At 41.4% G+C, this 26684-nt stretch overlaps 1 protein-coding gene across 3 annotated transcripts in view; it reads left to right on the top strand.

The window, feature by feature from the left end:
- EDN3 (endothelin 3) overlaps positions 1-26684 on the top strand; it is an 80423-nt gene that overhangs the window by 17111 nt on the left and 36628 nt on the right. For 2 of the 3 annotated variants that reach the window (XM_018574539.1, XM_018574526.1), the window contains exon 3: positions 698-704. The exons of the other annotated variant lie outside the window; for it this stretch is intronic. In XM_018574539.1, the coding sequence (XP_018430041.1) occupies positions 698-704 (7 nt within the window). The remainder of the gene's footprint in view (positions 1-697; positions 705-26684) is intronic. 3 annotated transcript variants of the gene reach the window in all.

Genomic DNA, 26684 nt, shown 5'->3' with positions numbered 1-26684 from the left:
TATCTTTAATTTTCATTAGTGGGAGATGCTGATAGAGTTATAGTTTCTACTAAGTCTTACAGAAAATTGACAGCTGGTAACCCTCTTGAGAGCAGAGAGCTGTCATCCAAAGCACTGCACCAAAGCTTTTGATATTGGTGAATTGGCTTGTATCTGACCTAATTGTTCCAGTGAGGATACTTTTCATTCTGAGAGTTTTTATGTCCTATTGATAGATGTGGGGAAATGGATTAAATAGGGCACACAAAATAATAGGGGCTAAATCATCACTAACGGAAGAGTTTTGCATAATAAACATCAATGAGGCGAGAGGATGTTTCAGTCCCCATCTTCTGAACAACGTTTATAGAAATCCCATTTATTAAAATATGCAGATTTGTTTTTTGGAAGAGCACCTATTCTAGGTAGCATGCTAAACCCTAGTTTGTTGCCAGTATAATCAGGCATGGCTAAACTGTTAGGAGACTTATAAGTTGTTGTGGTTTTATTGAGGTCGGTCAGGAATGTGTATCTATTGTAATGAAGGAGCAATATTAAACTCTTATTCTAATTGCAACACTAATTATCTGGCAACATGTTTGAAATGTAACGTGGGATCAACTACAAGGCCTTTTAAAAAGAGAGCCGGTGAAAACACTTGTCAGGCATTTTAAGAACTAAGTTTAATTACCCTTCTAATGTGTCAAAACATTTCAAGGAGAACATGTCAGAAGTCCTACAAGGTTAAAGTTTTCAGGTAATAGAAAAAATTATGCCTGATGTCAGAGGTGGAGACAGGAGAAATAAACTTTTATATTGGGAGACCTGTTAGATTTATGAGCTCCATACACTCATCTCACAGGGTCTTAACCATTGATGGGATGTAAGCTTGTTCATCTGATATCATAGCATCTCTTCTCATGGTAAGTTGCTTTAGTTTTGAATTATATTTTGGGTTTATGATTTATTTGATATGTTATATGGATAGCTGTGTTTATACACCACATTTGTATGGACCATCCTTTGTTGTTTATTATTAGATGATGTGTGGTTTATGAGACTGTTTTATGATTACTGTGAGTTTGCTATTATGTGTTTTCCATGCGGATGCGCTATATAACAGCACCCAGGGGTTAAAGTTCTTTTATAATAAAGTATGTTCAAGCTTTTCCTCCTTTGACTGGAAAAAGACCCAGTTGGGTTGAAACATGTAGTTGCCTGGTTAGGTAAAATAGTATATTCATAGCATGCTATATTAATTCTATAACATGTTCATCATATTTAATTCAGCTTAGTACAGTGGGTTTATGCCTGTTGTACAATATATCGTATGGTCTGAGTATAAGGAGACTTATTTGCTCCTGCTATTTTGGTCTATCTATTACAAGTGATTTAAAGTCTGTATAGCTCTGTTTTGTGTACAGCTCTTGGTTTTATAAGGGTTTTCTATTGAGAATGGACTTTTTTTTAAATGTTAGAGGTGCTGATCTTTAGTACTATATTCATACGTCATATGCAAGGGTAATTTTACTTATGTAGCTGTGAATAGTATCGGCACTCTAGCCATTTACATAGGTAACTATTTATTTATGTTTTAGGATAACTGGTCTTCAATGTGTGGATGAGCTGACAGTGTCTAGTAGTCTGAGCCCCTTCCCGAGAGACTTTTAAACTCTTGTGTAGCTCTATACATCTTCAAAGCCGTGTTTCATTATTTTGGGGCCAGAGTTTGGATATACACTCATGAGAATGGGAATCCATGCATAGCCCCGAAAAGATCATCTGAGATGCTTGCCCTCTGATGTTTTATAGCTGCAAGAAAAGGCACGTTTGGCATGTGATGCAATGAACACTATTGCCTTCTGGAAAGGGAGCCTCTTCTGGAAAAGCATGCTTAATATTCAGAGCGCTTGCCAAAATTTTTTGTGCTCCCTAAAACATGCTTGAGATTTGGGCACCCAGGGGATGTGTTATAATATTTTTGGGGGGTGGTGATAAGCTCGTGGAAAAACGATCATCAATGTCACCTGTAAAGTGATACATATATTATATACAGACTACTGATGGAGGGGATGTACGGAATGTACTAGTAGCTGTCTAGCACATTTAGCTTGGAGCATAGTTTGCCGTTATGACAACTGGTGGATCAAAAGTATTATAACGACTAGGTATGGTTATATGAATCTCAGCTGCGGAGTTGCTGAATTTAGGAGAAGTGTGTTTGAGGGTACGGTATCGGGGGCGAGCTACAGGCGTCACACAGCGTTGCCCCAGGTTATTTCAGCATACCAGGGTGCAACAGTATAGGTGAGGAAGGAGAAGGAACAAATAATAAGTGGCTTCCAGTACCGGAGTATCAACACAAGATATAGTAACAATTCCCCTTTAACTGATGAGACTCAGGATTCAAATGAGGAAGTCCATTCAGCATGTGAATAAAGTCAATACAATCTCCCAAGTGAGCACTAGACTGTGGACAGGATGTCCCAGACTAGTCAGTTCTTGCTATTTAGATGTCCAAGTAGATCAGAGTAAGTGGGGGGTCCTTGCGGCTCACACGTCCTATGATCCAGATCCAGGTGTCAGCTGGCGTTCACTCGCAATAGTAGAACGCCATACTGATCTCTCTTCCGGCCTTTTAAGGGGAAGGAGTGTGGACGGAGCTACCCGCGTCAGAGAGCCGATGCGTTCCACGCTGGAGCGCATCGGCGGATTTACTTCCTGCTTGCGTTCTACTGCGGAGCGCAGCCGAGATCGTTACAAGTATGATGCCATTCTTCTCCTCCATTACTGTTTGCATGAGGTTCAAGAGTTGTTTAGTGGACCCTTAAACCTAAATACCAGTTGCTTATCATGTAAAAGCTACATGTGGGTTTTATTGCATTGTGGCAGCTCTTCTCTCCCAAACTTCTGTAGTGGTCACAATTTCCCAACCTCATGTAACCTTACCCTATTTATTTTCTATCCTTCGATCCTTCGCATTGATACCTGGCTTGACCATTAATAAGGAGAAATCCTCAGCTCTCAATATCTCTCTAGCATTCAACACAGTGGAATCTCTCCGTAATAATTTTTCTTTTACATGGCAGGAATCCCAACTAGAGTTGCTAGGCATTCACCTAACCAGAGACTAGGACTCATTATATAAGACTAATTACTTACCTTTTATTTCGGCATCTTAAGGATTTGTTATCTTCCTGGTTATGTCATAATTTGTCTTGGATAGATAGATTGAACACCATCAAAATGACTCCTTCCTGAACTTTTGTATTTTTTTGCACCCTCCCAGTCGCAATCCCAGGTTTCTGCGTCTGTGTGTTTCTGAACCTTGTTATGGATTTTGTATGGTGTTATAAAAGACCACGTATCTCTAGATTTGACTATTTTTGCTCCACGGAGAGGGTCTTCCTAATTCTTCCAAATATTACCAAGCTGCTCAAATTACCCTTCTGACCAACCCAGTTCTATCCTCCCAGGCCCGCTTTGGACAGACATCGAAAGCTCTTTATTGTACTTCAGTTTCACTTAGGGCTCTTCCATGGCTTCCGTTCTGGTTATCTCCTAAGACCATGAGCCCCTTTATGAGCCATACCCTTGAGATTTGGGATACCATCAAATATTATAGCAAATACATCTCTCCTCCTCTTCCTTTGCTTCCCATTCTGGGTAACCCCCTGTTTGTCCCGGGCCTGGAGTCGCCAGGAGCGTTTGGGTGGTGGACGTCAGATAACTTCAAATATTTATACAATCTATTGACTGGAAAAGTACTCTGTAGTTGGGTCACATATCCAGGATAACCACCATGCCCCATCTGCGGAATACTTCTGCTATTTACAGCTCAGACATTGGGCCACTTCTCTGATTTGTAATAGAATGTCTTCCACCCAACTAACGACTTTTGAACATATATCATACACGCCTGCAACCTAAATTAATTTCTGTACTGTATTTACATCTTAACTCCCCTGAATACAGAGCTCTGAGGAAGGGGGAAGCTCCCCCGAAAAGGCGTCAGCTATTTAGTCTTTTCTGGGGACCTGCTCTGTATCCTATTGCTTGGTCCATTTCACCTCTTATGTGAGTAGTTTTTATGTCCATTTTTATTTCTCTAATTAATAAATGTTAATACACTAGGAGAGGGCGCTGTGTGTTTTAATTTGTTTTGCATTTAAATTGTTCTGTAAGCACAATTGTGGCTGGCCCTGTTGAGCCTCTGATTATACATAATGCATTTACAGACAAATAAAGCCTAATCTTATTGCCTGTGATGCGGATGTGTATTATGCATTGTAACATATGCTGGGAAATCAGCTTGCTAAGTGATTTACCGTCCGTATAATCTCTGGAGAGTCTGGGGTTCTAGCTCACCGATGAAAGAAACATATTGACGAAGGCAAGGCAATCCTTTTAAAAATGAAGGCTCATTTAGCAAGGCAAAGAACAGCGACATATAGCACGGCATTGAATGAATGATATTTAAAATCTGGTTCCTATGGGGCTATTGCATTTGGAAGTGTCTTATTAAAATGTATTTCTGCCTTTTGAATATGTTTAGGATAAACTCTAAATAATTTTCTGATTTTTACTAGTTTTATTTTATTTGTATTAATTTTTATTTTATTGTTAGTTTGCAGATCTCGCTCTCGCTCTCGCTCTCTTTCGCCTTCCTTCCTTTTTAATAAAAAATCTGTGCTGGGTAGATTCTGTCAGTTGCTCTACCTCCAGCATGGTGAGTCTATACCTGCTAATGTTGGTGTACACATCTTGACAGTTGTTGATTGGGTGCTTTGTGGAAGGTTTCATGTTGCATCCGTATCTTTGCAAGTTTGTGATCCGGAATCTTAAAGGAGAACTATGAGGTGAGTGCTTTTCACTCACCTCATAGTTCTAGCCGACCTGTGACAATGAGACTGTCACAGGTCGGCTCAGTAGATCAGGAAGTGAGCGAACGCATACCGGCATTCGCTCACTTCTCGATCCTGCCACGGCTCTCTGCCGTGACAGGGGAGGGACTGGATTCCCCCCTCCGATCCTCCAGCGCTGACTGGCGGAACGGACGGGGGAGGGGGCGGGTACAGCTGGCTCTGCCTCTAAATAGGCAGAGCCAGCTGTCACTCACGCAGCTGGGCGGATCCAGCCACTGCAGCTCGCGGTATACTGAGCTTAGGGTGACGGGTCGACGCTAGTTTGTGTCCTCCCGCCACCCTAAGGAGAACTATGGGGAAAAGTCCTAATCCCATAGTTCTCCCTTTTAAAGCATGTGATGTGTGAGATTGGGGCTTCCTTTTTACAAGTGGAACTTTTAGGTTTAGCAAAAACATTGCAAACAATTTCTTTATTTGCAGAATAGACATATGTTACTTCTGCAATAAACGCTTCTTACCTGCCTGCACACAAACCTCTTTAGAATGTACACTGAGCTACGAATGCACAGCTCAGTGTACATTCTCAGCATGCCTTGGTGCTCGGGTGAATTAACCATATCTCCCATCTGTTCCTCATTTCACTACCTAAGTAGTCCATCATCTTTTTTGGTCTGATGTACAGATATCTGTATTTAAAAGAGAACTATGGGCAAACGTTTTTGGCAGTAGTTCTCTTTAGGGTCACAGGAGGACATTTACTAATGTCCTCCTGTGACCCAAAACTCTGTATATAGCGAGCTATTGATGGAGCCGTGCTGCAGCCAGGAAGGATTCGGACAATATTGTCAGAATCCACTCCGCTGCCTGACAGCTGGCTCTCTCTAGATGCAGAGCCATCTATGCCCGTCCCCTCACCTCCCTACAATGAGTGCTGGAGGAACAGAACGGGGAGGGGGAAATCCCTGCGGGGAGCCGTAACTGATCATCACTGCTCTCTGCAGGGAGAAGATTGGGAACTCCGCAATCAGCAGTTTGTGATCACTCCATTCTTGATCAATAGAGCCGATATGTGATAGCTTTAGTGTCACACGTCGGCTCTAACTGTGGGGATGAGTGTATTTCATTCATCCCATAGTTCTTTAACTACTAAAAGTGTTATTCTGCACTAAAACCTTATCTCTTATTATTGTGTTTGCCATTTTGAAAATTCAGTATAAGGAAAAGTAATGGTGACCCAAAAAACAATTCTGGATTTAGTTAATTAATTTTGGCTTATAAATTATTAATGGTCCATAACTGGGGGCATAGCAGGAGTGTGTCCATTGCCTAAGTACATGCTGGAATGAGCTGGAAGGTGTTCCTCATCTCCGAACGTTTGGGGGTATGGACTCCTGTGCGCATGTGTGACAGTTAGCTGGATTCTAGATCATTCACCCTACAGGTCTCCTATTGTAGGAAATTGGATTCTTTTGGCACACTTAGATGGTCTATTTTATTGCTTCAAATCACTGTTTGCTATTAAAGATTTGCACTTGCTGTGTTAAGCAGTTATGCTTTTGGTGCACAAGAAAGCCTTAGGGTCTGTGTTGATGAGCTTTTTGTTTGCATCAGTCTGGTTTTTCATTCCCTTACAAGTCTATAGGAATGCAAAACCTATTTGAAAAATGTTGGTCAGAAGGAGGTCAATTGCAGGTGCCACTGAATTCAGAATAGCCTCAGAAGCATACACAAATTATGTCAAACTGCTTCCATCGACATAAGCCCAAACACCACCAATATGAGCCCTTACTGTAGTAATTGACATGACACCTTCTATATCGCTTCCTGAAGGTCTTCCTAAAGGTGATGGGTGGGCAAGGCTTAGAGATGGTGTCTCCCATGAAGGTGTGGGCAGGCAAGCACACGATTATTTCAAGTCTAGGCATTAGAGGTCTCCCCACTGAAGGGGTGAGAAGGCAGGGTATTGCTAGAATGACTGCTAGACACTCTGAGAGTCTGTGTCGACATTCTTTTAGGCTTGTGTTCATAGCATCAGTTTGAGGCACTTCTGAGCTGCTTCACAATTCATTGACGTGTGCATTTGACCTCCTTCTGATGAGCATTTGGCCTGCTTTAAGCAGGATTTTCATTCTTATAGAGCTGTATGGGAATGCAAAAAGCACCTGATGGGAACAAAATGTGCAAATTGGGCCCCATAGAGGCTGTTTGATGGTGGTGGGCAGGCATGGGGACACTAGGAGGTCTGCTAGACACATATTTAAGCCTAAAAAGGCTGTTTTGAAGACGTTGGGGGAGCAAATTACGAAGGCAAAAATGGCACTAAAGTTGGCACGGAAGGGAGGAACTTATAGAGTGAATGCCTACGTTCCTCTTTAGAATACAGCAAAAATTGCCGGTTTTTTTATTCCTTTTTTTTAATGTGTAACATGTAACAACCGGCTGGCCTGTCACCCTGGTGACCATGTATCTCACAGGTGAACGTTATTCCTATCACAGTATTCTCCTTTAATCTTATCTGTACATCAGATGAACAATGTGACCACAATCTAAAAACATGCTCCTCCAGGAGCTGCCCTGTTACCCAGGAGTGTAAATGTCACACCTGTTATACCCTGTAAAAAATGTTTCCATTAATTATGTCATGGGTTAAAGAGGTGAAAAAAAAATATATAGATATATATCTATATATCTATATAGATATATCTATATCTATAGATATAGATATATCTATCCGTATGTATGTGGAGGAAGGTGAATCACATTTTCTTTTAAATCGTGTGGATGGGCCAGGTGTGTGCATCGCTTCCTTGGGGAAGAGATGGCAACAGGATGCACTATGGGAAGCCGGTGGAGGCAGTGTTATGCTTTGGGCAAGGTTCTGTTGGGAAACCTTGAGTCGTGCCATTCATGTAGATGTTACTTTGAAATGTTCCACCTACCTAAACATTGTTGCTGACCAAGTACACCCCTTAACCACTTGCCGTCCGCCCGTAGTAAAAAAACGGACGGACGGCACTGCAGCATTTGCGGGTTGCCGTCTCCAGACGGCAATTTTTTTCTGCTCGCGCGCGCCCCCTAGTGGGCACGCACAGGCAGAAAAGACCTGACTATTGCACACACCCGTTACCGGGTGTTTCACATATAGGCGATTAGCGGCTCCATAGCCCGCCGATCGTCTATATGTGCTCGTTCGCGTCCTAGAGACCCCTAATGTCTCCATAAAGAGGACCTGTCAGTGTGCCTTTGCTATTATATAGGGGGATTGTTATCCCCCTATATAATAGCAATAACAATAAGTGCAAAAAAATAAATATAAATAAAAAAAAATAAAAGTAACACATAAAAAAGTAAAATAAAATAAAAGTCACATATAAAAAAAGGGGAAAAAACCCCCCCAAAATGTTTAACTCCCCCACCCCCACGTTTACGCGCCTATAAACGTAAATACGCGTCCGGTGCCCCAGCGCGCAAAAATTACAATTGCGCTACACATGTTACATATCGCCGCGAACGTCGCAGTGAGAGCAATCATTTTAGGGCCATCAATCACTGATAACACTAAACTGATGAGCGGTAACAGCTTTTAAAGCGTCGCCTATGGCCAATTTTGGGTATTATCGTTTTTTGAGGTTTCGCGCGCGCACGCAATTTTAAGGCTTGACATGTTTAGTGTCTTTTTACCCGACGTGACCCCATCTTTTATATTTTACCAAAAAATTGGGTAATAATAAATGTTTTATCATTTAATATAGGGGAAACTGTTTTTTTTTTTAAATTTCGGTAATTTTTCCTTAATATAGTAAAAAAATAAAACCCCCAGTGGTGAATAAATACCACCAAAAGAAAGCTCTATCTGTCCCCAAAAAAGGGTATAAAATTAATTTCAATGTCAGTCAAAGTACCGCAGCGCTGAATACTGAAAAATGGCCTGGATGGGAAGGGGGTTTAACACCGCGGATGTCAACTGGTTAATGGAAACAATATTGCATGGTGGTAGTGGCCTCTTTCAGCAAGATAATGTGCCCTGCCACACTGCAGAAAAAGGTTTAAGAATGTTTTGAGAAACACAACAATGGGTTTGAGGTGTTGACTTGTCCTCCAGATCTTAATTCAATAGAGCATATGTAGATTGTCCTGGAAAACCGAATCCCATTCATGGAAGCTGTACCTCCTAACTTATTAAAAGAGAACTACGGGGTTAGTGTTTTTCCCCATAGTTCTCTTTAGGGTCATGGGAGGACATAATACTAACGTCCTCCTGTGACCAAAAGCTCAGCCCGCGATATACTGAGACTGCCACAGCCGGGACGGATCCCGACAATACTGTGGAGATCCACCCAACAGGCTGATTTGACAGCAGGCTCTGCCTATCTAGAGGCAGAGCCAGGAAATCCTTGCAGTGAGCAGTGACTGACAGTCACCGCTCACTGCAGGGAGACGATCGGGAAGTGAGCGGATTGGTGCATGTTTCTGCTCACTTCCCGATCGATAGACGACCTATGACAGCTTCTTTGTCACAGGTCGGCTCTAACTATGAGGATGAATGAAAATCGCTCACCTCATAGTTCCCCTTTAATCTCCCTCCCTGCAGAAAAGCCAGGACAAAGAAACAGTAATAATGAGAAAAAAGCACTTGTGGGTTTAACCAATAATTTTTTGTGTAATAATTATGTGTGGCCATGTAACTGGAGGGCACTGCGGTGGTGTGTCCTTTGCGTACATAGCTGATGCTAACAAGTGTCCTCCCTACTAATCTCATAAAGTTGGGAGAGATAGTGATGAGAAAAAGGATCCTTTTTAGCATGAAAGTGTGAGAAAAGAACATGCCCCCATTCACATGAACCATGAAGGATTAATGGGCACAAAATAATTGCTTAAACCTACCAATTAATTGCTTAAACCTAACCCAACCCCCCTCCCCCCCCCCCTTATTGGCACTGGCTAAAACAATTTGTGAACAATGTAAGTGCAATAAAACATTCCACCAGCGTTCCACCATTTTTTCCTGTCGCTATAAAGTGTCCCCTCCAATTGTTTTTGGTAACTATGATAAAGTTATATTGGTAATTTGCTAATTTGCAAGTATTGTCAAGTGGCTCAATGGAAGGGAGCAATCCATGGTGATGATCTGTTTTTCTAGATAATACCCTGTGTTGCTTTGAGAAAAGTAATTTTTATCTCTCTCGAATCTGATTTTCTATTAGCAGTTTTTTGTAGGCTCCGGATTTTAGGTTTGGTTTCCTTTTTGTGTTTTATGAAACAAAGAAATAAGTTAGAGGGCAGATACGTGATTTTATTGGGCTCTGTTTATGTGCCGAAGGAAGAATTTTATTTCCATAGCTCTTGGTTTTATTGCAGCAATTACAGCACGATATCATAAAGCTGGGCGTATAACCGCATCATTAGTGTGTAATTGTCAACACACAAGGGGGGAAAGCAGCCAGTTGGAACTCAGATCTATTTGCAAGGAAATTGTGCCAGCTTTGAAGCCAATATATGAGTGGCAAAAAACAAATGAGGATGGATGTCCGTGACCTGCCACCTGACTTACTGTAGCTTCCGGTGTTCTATATTTGTACACAACCTTAACATGAACCTGTGCTTTTATTGTGAAGGGCAAAGCAACAGATTCATTTAAATAATGTACCCCGCAGCCCTTATTTCTTTGCTCCCCGTACTTTATTTGGAGTGATGAGGGAAAACACTGTGTAAGTGCCTAGTTGGAATTTGAAGTTTACCCAGGACTGAGGACTCTTTCCCCACCCCCATGTGACTGCCAGGGTTCCTGAGTGGCCAGTCACCAAGCCCCCGTACTGTCCTGTGGCAGGAAGTGAAGGGAGTCCCATACACTCCATACCTGGAAGTACTAGATATGTCACTGCTCATCCTTAGGCAAATGGAGCAGTGAGGTGGTGAACGGAAAGCATGCAAAAGAAGCACAGCCTCTCCCAGTCCCCTCTATCTAAAATCACAAAGCACATCTGCAAATTAAAGTTTCCTGAATTTAAGCCCCCCTCCTAAAGTAAGCCTTTCCTTAGAAATAATGTTTAGCAACAATGTGAAAACTGAAACCCTTAGCTCGTGCCTATCGATGCTTTTTCTGGGAGTCCAGAAACCAGGGGTGCTCTGTTATGCAAATATTGACATTGCAAAGCAAGGTCAAGGGTTAATCCATACCCTCTCCTGCCATGCTATGGTTTCTAGAGCCTACCCATCACTTTAAAGTACCACTACGGACGTGCCAGACCAGCAAATGCTGCATTTGCATTGCAGAGCTCCTAGGTTTTCAGACTCAGAGAATGCTCAAGGAGGCATTAAATGTGTAGGTAGTGCTGATTCATCTGATGCTTCCTGCATTTAATTCATGTTGTCAGTCTAATTTTTATTATTATTGTTTTTTTGTTAAGGAAAGTTTTACTTAAATTTACAAGGTCGAGGCTCCTGAATGCAGCTCCTTTGGGGGTCCTTTAGTTTGCTTACTAATTATATAGTAATTCTCTACTGCTGCCTGCCAGCAACACATTCCTTATATGTGTGTAGATCATAAAACAGCAGGGTTCTCTGAAAGAGGACATGGATACACAATTTTCTTTTTAACTCCTTCCTCCTTAATCAGGATTGTTCATGTTGCAACGTCATGCCGGATTTGCTCAATTTCACCTTTATCATCATTTTACCTTCATCATCATTATTATGCGCTACAATTATAGCTATGAAACGTAAAAGGCCACTGCTAAGAACATTTGGATGCAATGTAAGAAACAAATACTGAATGCTTAAAGTGACACTAAACTCAGGAGTTAAATCTTAGAAATCCATTCAAGTACCTTAACTATTAACACAAATGTATTTTTTTGTGTGTATCAGTCAGCTGTAGAACCTCAAATCATCTCTGAATTGGTGCTGACACTGTCCTTCCTTCTGGAGGTTGGCTACTTTTCTCCCCCATGGTCCCTGTGTGTGTTATGAAGTAGTCATCACTCCAAGCCCGCTCCCGTGATGGACTACAATCTCATGTTTAATTTACTAATTTGTATTGAGATAATCTATCACGAGACTGAGCTTGGAGCGGTGACTACTTTACAACACACACAGGGATATGCATATCTGTATTTATTACATTTGCAGTTACAATGTTTCCCGGATTGCATTACATTCAGTGAGTTTAGTGTTAAAGTTGGAAGCACATATTACATTGAAGTGAATGGATCATTTCCACTCCCATAAATGTCTCTTGAGCTCATTTAGCTCCATCTGAGTCTAGCTAGTGCTTATAACTCTGGCTGCACCATATATCATCACATTTAATGTAGCCTTTCCTGAAGCTTATTTTCTTAGCCAGAACATGGAAAGTTATTAAGTCGGCTTTAGTGCCTCGCTGTGTGTCTGGTGCTAGAATTCTCATTGACGGTGAGAGGGAGAGCAATGTACAAAGGAGGATGCCATTTCATTTTCCAGAGGAATTTTATGAAGTGATGGATATCCTGTGACAGTTCCCAGGTTTATGTCTAGAGTGCGGCTGATGGGTACAGCAATTCGTTTGAAGTGGAGTTAATACTGTGCCAAAATGTTTAAATCCCAGTACATGTGTGTGTGTTCATATTGCGCTGCATGGCCAGCCAACCGTAAAGTGACCCGATCTATCTTTTTTTTTTTCCTAAATATTTCTAGCCATGGGCTGTAAGGGCTAGTTCAAACCAGCCTCAGTACGTTACTTTGTTTTAGGGCAGGAGGGAGGGTGGCGATGCATTGAACTCAATGGCTCTGCTGATACGCCCTCTAGCCGCAGTGCAATCGGCGGTACGGACAGAAAAAATAGTGCATGCAGCATTTTTATAGGGAGTCTGTCCCTATAGAAAGACTGGGGACACAATGAGGTTCCTCTGATTTTAACATGCAATGTGTCCTGATTTTTAACCCATTTGGACAGTGTTCAAATCTAGTTTACAACTGATAATGAGATCTGCCAGTACACTACACACAGGGTTAATTATGGTAAAAATTACCTCCCCAGCCCCCTTTCTTAAAGTATATTTACACTTACATAGGGGGGCTAGGGTTTTTTTTTAAGCAAGTTAAAAGAATGGAAGCAGGATTTCTAAAATATTTGTAAGTTATTCTGTGTGAACAGGAGCATGTGACAAATATGAAGTATCTTTTATCCCAATTTGACTTCAAAAGTGGAAATACACTTTAAAGATCGTTCCCATGATAACTAGATCTCCATGTATATAATATATTCTATTCTTATCTCAGGAATGTAATACTTGGACTGAGTCTACAACAGATGGTTTGTTACAGTTCTGGTAATGCTTTGTAATCAACATAAAAACTTTAAAGTGCAACTAAAGCCAAAACCTTGTTTTAGTTTAGGCTAGAGAGGAGAGGGATCAGAAGACCTGGGAATTTTTTTTTGCTGTCTGTGTCCCTTTTAAGGAGATTCACCCTCCCAGTCTGTCCTGAAAGTGAAAGAAAAGCCCACATTTTGAGTCGTCACCAGAACAGGAATAGATGGGAAATTTTCTAATGGGGACACTAGTGACTCTGCTGACCACTAGGGAGTTCCATCACTTTAGAGAGATTTCTCTTGCTTCCTGTTTTGGTTATTGAACAGGAAGTAAAGGACAATCCTCCCCAAGTGGGACACAGTTGGCAAAAAAATAAATAAGCTGAATGGGGTTATTAATCTCCCTTATTCTATCCCAAAAAAAGTTTAGGTTTTAGTTCTACTTTGTTACTGTAAGTAAAGCAACTATATATTTTTTCACTCTGACATTCTGGTTCTGATTATAGAAGGTAAATTTAATAATACATTTTGTAAACCATTTCCCTTGACATTTTGTACTATTCTCTATGTGCAGGCGTTGGAAGTATTACATTTGCCCAATGGGGAGAGTTCAGACTTTGCTTGCTTGCTTGCTTGCACTTCCTTGTTTCACAACTCTCATAGAGCCTGCCGTCTGAACTACAACTCAACGTCTGAAGTTCCTAACGTCTGAACTTCCTACAACTCAACATCTGATTTTCCCTCAATGTAACGTTCTCATTGCTTGCTGGAAGCAATGCATGATGGGATAGGTAGTCTGAGAAATGGAGATTGCATAATATCAAGCAACAGGGAAAAAGATGCAAAGCACATTGGGAATCCAGGAAGTTGATGGAAGTGATGGACAGATGGAAGGCAGCACTCACTACATAAAAGGGATTCTTCCAAATAATCTTTGATTGCATTATGAAAAACAACTCTAGTATGTATTCCTATTACAATGCTGATGTTGTAACAGGAGAGGATGTGCTGCGACTTAAGATCAGGGAAAATACATTCATCTTTTCATTGTTATACATTCATCAGGTAATATGTCTCTGCTCAATGGCCTCACCTTGTTCCTGAGGGAAGCACATTGTTGGACTGTCTGTTGTCCCTGACACTTTTTGGTCTGATCTAGTTACTTTGTAAGATCTCCCGTGACAAACTGATAACCTGACCTAGCGGGTCCTGAGTAAGATTGGCAGTTTTCTAAGCTGAGCGCTGATATTGTGTCAAGTGTACCCCATTCATCAGACTATTCTTAACACCCCAGGTCTAGTGAAACGTGCTTGGCTAACACGTAGTAAGAAGTTGGAACTTGCCTGGAATGGTTGTGTATGTATGTATGTGTGTGTGTGTGTGTGTGTGTGTGTGTGTGTGTGTGTATATATATATATATATAATAGGATTTTCATTTTCCAATGCATCTTGATTGGATTTACAGTACAAGGACTTGCAATTCTACTTTTTAACTGTTTCTTTTAGCAAATCAATTATAATATGGAAGCACAATGCAACATTAGTGTGGTGCTTTGTTCATGTTTCTCGCCCTGCGCTGTGAACTTCCTGTGGATGTGTGCGCGCTTGCGCATAGAGATGGCAATTTTCCTTAACTATGGCATAATGTGCCAGGGCACTGTGCATTGGATCAGCTGCTTGTAGTTCAACTCAGGAGTGCACAGGCAAGGCTGACAAAGTGGAAGCTGAACTTTCAATCTAGAAATGGAAGTGCCTGTGCATACATCCTGGATGATTCAAAGTAGAACTGAAGACAAAACTTTTTATGTTGTGGATAGAATAAGAGAGGGCTATAACCACCGTCAGGATTGTTTGCCATCTTTGCCCCATTGGGGAAAATTTCCTTCATTTCCTGTCCAGCAGCCACAACAGGAATTAGAGGAAATCACTCCAAAGAGAGGGAACTCCCTGGTGGCCAGCAAAGTCACCAGAACTAGTGTCCCCATTGGAAGATTTCCCACCTATTCCTGTTCTGATGACAACTCAAAATTTGGGATTTCTTTTATTTTCAGTGATATTGGTCACCAGGACATATAAAGAGGGTGAATCTCCCTATCAGGGACACAGACAGTAATAAAAGCCTGATAGGTGTTCCAATCCCCCTCCACCCGATCAAAACTAAAAAAAAACCTTTTGGCTTCAGTGTATTGCTGTTTTTGCAGCCAAATTGGGATAACACCGCCTTTATATTGGATGGACTAACAAATCTTTTGGCTGGTAAAACGGCCTTCCATATATTTATTCAATCTGTGTATTTAGCTGTTTTCTGAAGTTCAGCTTCAGGTGAAAGCAGGAAAGGGCCTAAGCTTATTAATATTGCAACATACACTGCCTGGCCAAAATAGTCACACACTCTAATATTATGTTGGACCGCGACATTATTTCTGTCCAGAATTACACCCAGATCTTGTAGTGATGATAGAGTCAGACCATTGCGTAAAGTCTTCTCCAGAACATCCCAAAGATTTGGGATGTTAAGATTTGGACTCTGTGGTGGCCAATCCATGTGTGAAAATGATGTCTCATGCTCCCTGAACCACTCTTATACAATTTGAGCCCGAATGTCAATTCGAGCCAGGCATTGTCATCTTGGAATATGCCCAATGTGCCATCAGAAATCGTTTAGCTAAATCCAGGTAGTGACTTTTTTTCTTCTTCTTTCGGCTAGGCAGTGTATTTCTTGGCTCCAATTTTGTTAACTTAACCTACCTAACTAATGCTGGCAAGCCTCAAGCCTAGCCTGTACCATTTGCCACAGATCCTAATTTTAATGTTTTGTATAGTCTGTAATTATCCACATAAGGTCTACCAATGCATAACATAAACCACTGTAAATCAGAATAAGCACTATGCTGAGGATTATAATGTTATTGGATGTTACTGAGGGGTTATATTGTTGCCTGCAGTGAATGTTACCCCCTTCAACGTGTACATCCTTGTGTCATCTCCAGATCAAATATACCACATATGAACTCTACTTCGATATGCAGACAAGCAATGTCAAAGCTATATAAGTGGTATGATCTCCAACTACCAGAAAACATGAGGAGGTCACAATTCTGTGTTCTCTAGTTCAATTAAAATACGTGTCTTAGATTGTATTTAACCCCTTGGGATATGTACTGTCATAGCTGAAGTGATTCTGGTTACAATGCTTTCACCCAGATAGGAAGCAATTGAGCTGCAAGTTTGAAAATGAAAATGACTTGGTAAACTATTGCAGACTTGCCAAGCTTCACAATTTTGTTGCACAATTACAGCAAGTCTGCATTGCAAGTCTCCAGACCAGCGAGCTTGCAGAGCTCTTGCTAAGACCTGCAGGACTCTTGCTGTAGACTTGCCAAGCAAAAAAAGCGTCAACTAGAACTTGTGCTGCAACTTGCCAGGAATATGTGCAGCAAGTTAACAAAATTACAATTTCACCCTACCACACGTTTGTACCAAGTTATCCTTGCTATCTGGGCAGTAGCTAGAGACCGTGTGATCTTTACATCACAAAAGGGGAGCTTAGGAATGTTTTTTTTTTTTTATTGGCCAGGTAGGAAAAAGTTAGATTTTTACCTAAAATGTTCTAGTGGTTCTTTAAACATGTACACGTAGACTTCAGAACCTGGACGGAATGTTCAAAAACTAAGAATCAAATCTGGGCTGTAGTGACCCAACCTTACAAAGCTTTGTGATGTGAGTGTTCTTGGTAGAGGCACAATAGAGACTTCATGAAGCCACCCAAAGACTTTTAAGGCTGGTTGATTGTGAGTGCACAGTCCAAAACTCCAAATGTCTTTCGACATCACGATTACCTGGCAGGCAGATAAGCATTCAGCTCGGCTGGTGTCTTAGCTGAACACTCGGGTTTATGTGAATGGAGTGAGGAAAATGAGCTGTGCTAGCCGATGCTTATTTCAGGGCAGAGTAATACCAAGTGTGACAGACCTTTTGACCTAAACATATAATTTCTATCTTGGTCTGGGGCTTCCACAAAGATGAGATTATCACCTGATCCGGCCTCTTATGGCTGTCATCTCTTGTGCTCAATGTGCACCTGCACCCAGACTATGTATAATAAAATATTTACGTATTGTGAACAAACCCCAAAATGCTTTTAAACTTTGAAGCGGCATTTCTCCACAATGCCTACAACTACAGAGGTGAATGTTGAAAACAGATGCACCAAAATCATATCTCCTATCCAGTGGTTTTCTATGGAGAGCAGAATCTTTGCACCCTGCAAGCCTTCTAATGTAAACACACAGCAGGTGTTTCTAAGCTGTTTGAAACCCACTAAAAAAGACTTGAGTCTCTGTTGTGATCTTTGTAGATGGATTACTTCAGAGTACATGCAGCTACAGAGGTCAGTGGTTGCTTGTTTTACCACCCTTTTTCCTGCTTGTTAAGAATATGTAAAACCTTAACATATGGTAGGTGCTTTTGTTGAGGATAAGACCGTGGTTGTGTTAGGAACCAGAACTCCTGCTGGTGGCCCTGTGGTCCTTGGACCTGAACGATGTAGTTCCAGTGTCCACCAGCAGGAGTCTCCTATCAGTCAGCAGATTTCAGATATTGGTCTCCTCCTGATGCTGGCTGCTAGGAGGGTATTTAGCTCCAGCTCGGAAGTACCATGATGCCTCAGTATTTTATCTTTGTGCCTGTGTATACTACAGTGTATACTGTGTATACTATCTACTGTTCCTTGAACCTGTTACCCCTGAACCTGCTACCTGTACCTAATACCTGTTCTGGCCCCATTCCTGACCTGTCCTACCCATTGTTCCTTGTACCCCTGCCTGAATCTGCTTCACTTGATTTTTTCCCCTCTGGTTTGTACACTTTTTTTTTTCTTGTGTTCACTTGGATTTTAATAGGTTACTGTTTTTGTTATTGGTCACTCGTATTGTGTTCATAATACATCGTATTGTTTCACTTGGATTTGAGTGACTTTTTCTCAGTTTAGCTCCACATATCTGGTTACGCTAACACTACGGAATATCGGCATGTGGTATCCTGCTAAGTTGCCTGCGGCCAGAAACACCAAGTGAGCTTAAAGATTTTTCATTTGGAGGCAGTTCATATATATCCTGTATTTAGATTATGAAACCTCATTTGACAAAGAGCAGAAAATATGTCAGATGAAGGGGAGTGACTTTCTGACAATGTGTAAATAAGATCAGGATAATCAAAGCTTAACACCAGGCACGAAAACTTTTTATTTAAATATGTTCCTCAATAGCCACAAAGTAACTTTGTGCGCACCAAGTGCCTTTCTCAACCCAGGCAGGAATTACCTTGTAAAAGAAGCAGTGACCTCAAAGAGCAGAGTGGTGGGAGGGACTCAGCAAACCTCCCCAACTACAGGCTGTCTGCAAAAAAAACTTCGGGAGGGGGCGGATACAAGACCCTGCACTAGGAAAGAAAAAGCAGCAGTGACCGATCTTTATTAAAGGAAACTCAGACACAGAAGCAAAGTTTCATGCTGGATTACAGTCTGGCCCTACACCAATAAATTAATTTGTTTATCCTTGGGGTTGAACAGAAAAAAGTAACTGATTCCTCCATCCACATTTAACAACATGGAAGGACAAATCTGCTGCTGCCGCCGAATGCTCAGACTGTACCTGCATCTAATTGTATGTAGACACTATAGGGCCAGACATTTTTAGAGTGCTCGGATAGAGGGGTGTCAACAGGGCCAACCGTGGCATGAATTTCTGCTGCTTCATTGGGAAGGTGCAGCTATTTTGTGTTCCTGATTTAGACCAGGTAGACAAATAGTTATTTTTCTTTTTTTAATTCCTGCATGTTGCAGATAAAGGCATGAGAACCCCCAAAAGCTATTTTTTTTTTTTTGTACAAGGGTTGTGTCTTCTCTGAAATGCCATGGGGGTTATAGTAGGTGGTGAGTTTTATATGCAAACAGTGATTTTGTGGAATTTTTCTTTTAGGTTCCAGACTACTCCAGCTATGACCGGTGGTGTCTGGACAGCCTGCAGCAATTTCAGCATCATGCCCTGCTGGCTGAGCAGCAGAGTCCAGACTCACATCTGTGTCAGTATCAGTAATTCCCATTGATCTCTCACACTGGAGATCGGCTTAGAGTAAATGGGCGTAGTTTTCACGTGTGCTGTGTTCCGTGTTCCTCTGCAGAAGCTGCTTCATCCATCACTTCCACGTGTGTGTTCTGTACAGGATGGTGGGTGTGAAAGGTACATGCACCACCTTAATTAGGAAACACGTTGTGTATCATTTAAGGGAGCTGGAATATAACACAGCAAGTATGTAGCATTCCAGACATAGAGGAGATTGTGATCTATAAGTAAATTAAAGAAATTGAGTCTTCATCTGTAGCTAATCCTTGCATTCCTTGCTTAATTATGGTTATAGCTATAGCAGGGTGTGTTGCCTATCATTAATGCAGAAATGCTAAGTGTTGGATTCAGACTGTTCTGTTCTTCTTTTAAATCTCTGATTTCACACATTTCAACATAAGCAAAACATTTTTTTTTTATTTTGAGGTTAAAGTCCATAGAAAAACTGCTCAACAACCTACATCACCTGGTCTCGTGCTACCAATCATTTGAGACTTCAGACTTGCAATGGGAAATTGGGATTGGCAAGGCACAATCTGAATAAATATGGCTGCACCCATGTTCATATAGAATTACAAACTATCCACTGAATAAAGGCTTACCATGCACCATTGTAACCAGGGTAGTTGCGCTAGGATATATTTACAAAAATTAACCAGCTGCAGCAATATCTATCAACGTAATCAAGTGTAAGCCGGTGTGCTGCGCTTGGTTGTGTGTGATCCACCTTTTAATTGGTCTTTAAGTTGTGTGGAAATGTGAAAATATCACAAACTAAATACAGTGCCAGTGATCAAATCCTAATTGCGGCTGTATACTGAAAATACAAGTCGAAAAAAGGAAGGTAAATGTGTTCGTGATTAAAAATTAAATATTATTAAATATTACGTTAAAAATGTAAATATCGCAAAATATGTGTAGCATATGTAAATAAAATATTGTCGTGTGAAAACAAGTTATATTGTGAATAAAAATATGAATAAAAGTGGAATAAAAACGAATTGTATGGCCATACAATTAGTTTTTATTCCACTTTTATTCATATTTTATTTTCTAATTTTTGATTGCCAGATGGAATAATTTTCAACCAGATTTTATTTATTTATTATTCACAATATAACTTGTTTTCACACGACAATATTTTATTTACATATGCTACACATATTTTGCGATATTTACATTTTTAACTTAATATTTAATAATATTTAATTTTTATTCAATTTTTATTCACTAACACATTTACCTTCCTTTTTTCGACTTGTATTTTCAGTATACAGCCGCAATTAGGATTTGATCACTGGCACTGTATTTAGTTTGTGATATTTTCACATTTTCACACAACTTAAAGACCAATTAAAAGGTGGATCACACACAACCAAGCGCAGCACCCCGGCATACACTTTACCATGAACCATGCCCATCTAAGTATGGATCTGCAGAGGGGAAAAGTGGGATTGTTTAGGTCACAGCAAGGGGCAAAAAGGATAAGTGCCCTTTGGTTAAGGCTAGGTTCACACCTGCATGACACTCGAGACGTGCGATTGTGTGCTAGTGCGCACAGCGATTGCCGCGCGACAATCGCTAAAAAAAAAAAGAGCTACAAGTACCCTTTTTTGCGACCCACGATGCACGGCTTTTCTTTGTTTCACCTGTTCACTTGCATGGGCGGAATCGCGCCAGGAAACCGCACGATCCGCCCGGCGCGACTGGGGTGCCACTAGAAAATAGTGGCACCCACAGCACGACCGGTTCACACCTTGGCGATTCCCGACCGCACGGCAATTGTGCACAAAACCGCGTGGATTGCCGCACGGTCAGGAGTCACCTAGTTGTGAACCTAGCCTAAAAGTACACTTATGTTTTAACCCTTAAGAAGCAAGAGATCCCCTTTAGGGGCTCATCCACACACTGTGCACATTATGGTGCACAAAACAAGTGTGTGCTGATATGCGTTGTGGACAAGCATCTCCGTGTGCTGCAGTGTGTTGTTAAAATGTTTTGCATTGCCTGCTTTTTTCTTTCCTAAACCTCTTATGTAATTCTTGTGCGCCGCAGTAGATTGCGATGTGTTACATCGTGTAGGAAAGCAGTGTGCAAAAATGTAACCGTGTCCTACTGAAGTCATAGGGCGTGACGCTGTTCCTGTGTTTGGACAACACTGCCCAACGCAGCTCAAGGATTCTGATGGGAAACAGCCCTAAAGGATAAGTGTTCACACATAAAAAGTAAATATGCTCCATTCTTGCAGTAAAAAATACTCGCTGTTTGATGTAGAAGCCGCTGCATGCCATCCTGGAAGTTCTCAGGCTTATATACATTCACACATAGAGTTTGTGCTTTCCGCGTGGCACAAATTTTAACATATTCGCGGATTCCGCACGTTTGCGGCTACTACTACAGGCATAACGTGTGGAATCCACCCAGAATATTGTGCTGGGACTTTTTTTGGGCAACATCAGTTTTCATACTGCGCATGTGCATATAATCACAAACATTTTTTTGTTGTGGTTATATGCAAATGTGTCAATAAAAAGACGTATTCTTCAGCAGCTTTGGAGTACCGGTGTCTTCTCATTTTCATACTTGTGACGTCGCCATCTGTTTATGACCGCAGCACCGGCCTATGTTTAAGGGACCAGACTGTTAGGAGTGTGATGGGTTCACAGACTTCTGCTAGAGACAGGGGCATGTTGTCACTCTACAATGGGATGTGGCTGAACAGGGACTTCCATGCCAGGGTCACCAGGTACTATTAAATGAAAATGACTTTTAAGATGATGTTAACATGTTAAAGCTTCTATGGCATCCTGGTAATGGGATTTACATAGATTTACATATAGTCTAAAGCAAAATCTATCTTTAGCCTGTAAAAAATACTTAGGCTGCCTATTTTTTGAACGGATGAAATTATGACTGAGGTTTCGGCAGGGGCGTGCCTTTTGCCTGAAACATTTTTGCACCGAAAGGTGTCCCTCTTTCCCATCTCAGTTAGTTGGAAGATGTTCAACTGGTAAAACTTAAAAATGTGGGAGGACCCAAAGAGACACAACAGTAAAGTGTAAACTAAAGGGGGAAAGTGTTAAGAAAGATAAAAGCACTAACAAATTAAATAAAGAAAAACCGCTGCGGGGACGGGTCTAACAGCCAGCCGGGTCAAGGTAAGTAAATCTGCTTTATTTGAGTCTCGTAGACAAAATGAACCCTCTATCCCTTGCAGTGCAAGGGTATGTTTCTGATTTTTCCCAGAGTACTTCTCTAAAGCTGAACTGCAAGCACACAGCTACACATATCGGAACTCTACTAGCTGTTTTTAATTATGTTCAGACAGTGGATTGATCCAGATAACCCTGTCAATCAGCAAAGCCAGGTCCCTAAATTGCAGTGCAGTTAAGGACTCACCCCCCCCACCTACCTCCTTCTTCTAGGACAGTGACCAAATAACAAACTGAGATCATCTGTTCTCTTCCTTCCTTTTAGCTTGGGCTGCAACCAACTAATCGATTGATAATAATCCGTTTAATCGTTAATGACAATAGTTGTCAACTATTGTCATTATCGATTAGTTGGTTGAATAGCTCTCTCCCCCGTGCTGGGAGGAGGGCACAGCAAGCAGTGGGCGGGTGTAATAGCTGCGGAAGGTGCGTTGCAATGCCATTTCATTTCAATGGCACCCCAAATGCGCCTCCCACCCTCAGTGTGATCGCCCGCACTGAAACGCACGGTACCGCAATGCTGAGCGTTTCAGTGCAGTGCGATTGCAAAAAATTGTGCATGCAGTTTTATTCTGAAGTAAACTTTGTAACACTGCAGTTGTGTATTTCATTTTCAAATTAAGGATGGCATTTTTATTTAATTTTTTAAAATCTGATTTTAATTGAATAAATAATTGGCCAACTGATTGATTATGAAAATAATCATTAGTTGCAGTCCTACTTCCAGCATTAGACTGCCATCAATGTACAAAGCAATACTGTGCTGGCCCTCCTCTTTCAGTCTCAGTGCTAAAGTACAGAAGATTACAGGAGGCTAATATAAAAACAGATCCAGGTATTTTATACTAGTTGTCTTTGAAACAGTTCTATGTTTGCCTAGAGGTCAACTTTGATATATCCCCTCATTAGACCTCTGACATTTTCTGTGCTTTGTAAGAATCAGTGACTCTTACAGAAACAAATGAAATCACTTAGCCTGGAAAGCTGTGATTGATAAAAGGTAACCAGGTTTTATTAGAAAACCCCCCCAAAAAAGCAGACTCCCAAGATATATGACACGTATCCCATATCATGCGGAGCCCATGAATAATTCTCCAAACCTGATCCAGATAATGGAATCCTCTGTGCTTGATTTAATAACAGCACCGTGCCAGATGCTGTGCACAAAATCTAATAGAGTGCAGCCTGCAGGCCAAGGCAGAAATGAAAGCCACAGGGCACCAGTGCAGAACTTATACTTGGGCCCCTCTCTTACCAAGAACTTTTATGTCCTGATCAGCCTTTGAAGCGCTAAGTTAAAAAAAAAAAATGATAGAAATTCACCTTTTCAACACTTTTAAGCATAATAGATGTTCAAACTGTAGATTCAAGACCTTAAAGGTAAACTAATATTGCTGTTTTGTATGTACTGTATTACTTACTTATCCATAGCACACATTTCACATTTGTATTGTAACATTGGACCTAAAATAGATCTAAACCCAATCACTAAACTCTCATAGAAGCTTTAACACATACCTGGGGATCCTACCATGAAGGTCTTTACTCAGGGACTTCCTTCTACACAGTGACAAGTGCCTTGCAATTGTGCTCCTGCAATGTCAACCAGTAACATGCCCCTCTGATGAAGAGAACAAGTCACTGTTGTCACTCTCAGGATGCCAAGGCAAAGCAATGATGTACAGCGATGTTAGCAGGGCTGTCTCTATAAGGCAGCCTGAGGCTGGTGACTCATTGGGGCAGCAGGTGTATGTGTGTGTGTGTGTGTGGGGGGGGAGCAGTGGGGCACCTACAATGTCCTAGGTTGCTAAGCGCTCTTAGCAACCTGTGCTGCTTTATCTGGCTTCCTGCCCAGCTTACTGATGTCACCGGTTGACAGGAGTTGAGCGGGATGCTCTGGCTGGTGTCCCCGCCGAGCACCTGGTAACCAGTGATGTCATTGAGCTGAGCAGGACGCCAGACAGATCCGCTGACAGCACGGCTCAACAACCCGCCCCCATGGGACCAACCATACACTCACAGCACTGTCACAAACTGCCCTGGCCTTAGGAGGCAAATAGTGTAGGGACAGCCCTGGATGCTAGTCATGTAGATTGAAAGTGGCTGAAGGATCCTGGAGGAGAAGAGTAGCACTGAGATGCAAAGAAGAATGAAAAAAAGGTATGTTGGTCAGTCCAGTCAGGCTCTACTTCACAGAACAGTGCTTTCATTCTCTTCTCATAATAATGCCATCTGGAAAACCTTAGGATTTGCTGCTGTTCCTTCCTTTTGGAAATGTCAGACTTGTGACCAAGCTGTATTGCTTAATTATAGTGCAGAAAAGTGAGCTCACCAGCCTTGCCATTCTGTCTGGCAGAGTTATCTAGAAGTGTTGCAAATAATTTTTGCGCATAAAACAGTTCACATGTACAGTGTGTATGGCGACCGTGTATGCAGCTGTTTACCTGAATTTTTGGCTTTAAAACAACTACCACTTCCCTTGAAAGAGGTGAACAAAGGAACAATGATGATTTGAGCATGATGCTGTACAAAATGCAATGTTAGCACAGGGCTGGCAAATCAAAGCAAAAAGCTGTTATGGCAGCCAGGTCCCCTTGCTTCATGGGCTAAGATGCCTTTCATTCTTTGCATGCCCTGGGGTGAAGAACTGTTCAATAAAGATTTGTAGAGATGACTGCTAATGTTTTAAAAACCGGATTTACATGTATAAGTTGTTATTGTCTATGTACCTGGGGCAGTCACATCTGCTCATTACATACACTGGTTATGCAGCTTGATTGGCCTTGCTGATCCTCTCAGTACAAGTCTACCAGATGGCATCTTGTTTGAAGATCTCTGTAGCTTGTAATGATGTAAAAAAACCATGATATGTCTAAACTTGAGTTGATCAGATAAAAATGTTAGCATATTATTAGATCTACTGTATGGATTTTTTGGCTTTTCTTGTAGACTCGGTCATTTGCCTTGTTTTCTTCGGTTCTGCTGCAGGATTTACCATCAAATGCGCAAAGGTAATCAGAGAAGTTGACAATACCAGTTTTAATTGTTTTGTTCTGTGGCGCTTGTTCCTTATGCCATACAGGTTTAGGCCTGCAAATTCCTCACATTGTAGTAAACGCAACCACTTCACATTCATGGGCAAGGAGTCTGCCCTACTATTCTCTTGCATTGTGTGCTGAAGCTTCACCACATGCACATTTGTTGTGAGCTTTTCTGCATGTAGCCAAGTTCAATGTGTGCGGTGTTCTTGCTGTGCCTGACAGTAACAGCAACACGGACTAAACCAATGGGTGTTACATGCTGAAGGGCTTCAGGAGGTCATTGGACCAAGTCACTATCCTTTGGACCTTACTTGAACCACTGATGCTACACCAGGGATGGAGAAATCCCAGGAGCCAGGTTGCTAATGCTCCCTAAAAATTACAGCTGGCATCTAACTTTTGAGGTTTTCTCTAGTTGCTGTCAATGGAGCTGGCTCCTAAAATATCCTGCTGGCTCCTGGATTGGACAGACTGGCTCCTGAATTCCATTTGACTTTGTCCACTCCTGTGCAGCTACATCGCCATGTCTGAGAAAGGCCAGCTAAGCAGTGCATCATCTCGCATCATGCATGCATTGCTGACTTCTCCAGTGATTTGCTTGTTTTTGATTGGAGATATTCCGAATCTAAAACATCACTGTGTGTTTAACAACCCCAGGCCAGAATTCTAATTATGGAGGTTTGGTGCTCGATTATCTATGACGATAAAACAAAAGTAACTCCTGGGCTATCGTTATGAATGTACACGAGTAAACCAAATTCCAAGGATTCATATTTACACTCTCATCCAAATCTCTGAAGACGAGCAGCGGGCGTATTTTGTTTAGGTGCGGCTTTCTTGTTGACAGCTGTATGTGGTAAGAAAATGATTTCAGGGATGACCTACAAGATGTTTTGGATGGCAGCAAAGAAGCGATGTCTTGTCTTATCCTAACTCAAAACCTTTATTTGTAAACAACTGTCATTCTCCCAAAAACTTCAAGCAGGCTGATTTGTAAAAATCCGAAAACATCTGTTTTTATGTTGATAAGGGAACTATTGGCTGAGTAGAGTTTACACTTGATAAGAAAAGATTGGGTTTTAGCATAATGTGAAACAGACGGCTGCCTCTGCACAAACATTCTATTGCCTGTTTCTATAAATTATTATATGGATACTATATGCACTTTTTAGCCCCCA

Source organism: Nanorana parkeri, unplaced genomic scaffold, assembly GCF_000935625.1.
Source record: "Nanorana parkeri isolate BGI_ZX_2015 unplaced genomic scaffold, ASM93562v1 scaffold50, whole genome shotgun sequence".
Taxonomy (NCBI): Eukaryota; Metazoa; Chordata; class Amphibia; order Anura; family Dicroglossidae; genus Nanorana; species Nanorana parkeri.
This window is presented reverse-complemented; position numbering and strand designations above follow the sequence as displayed.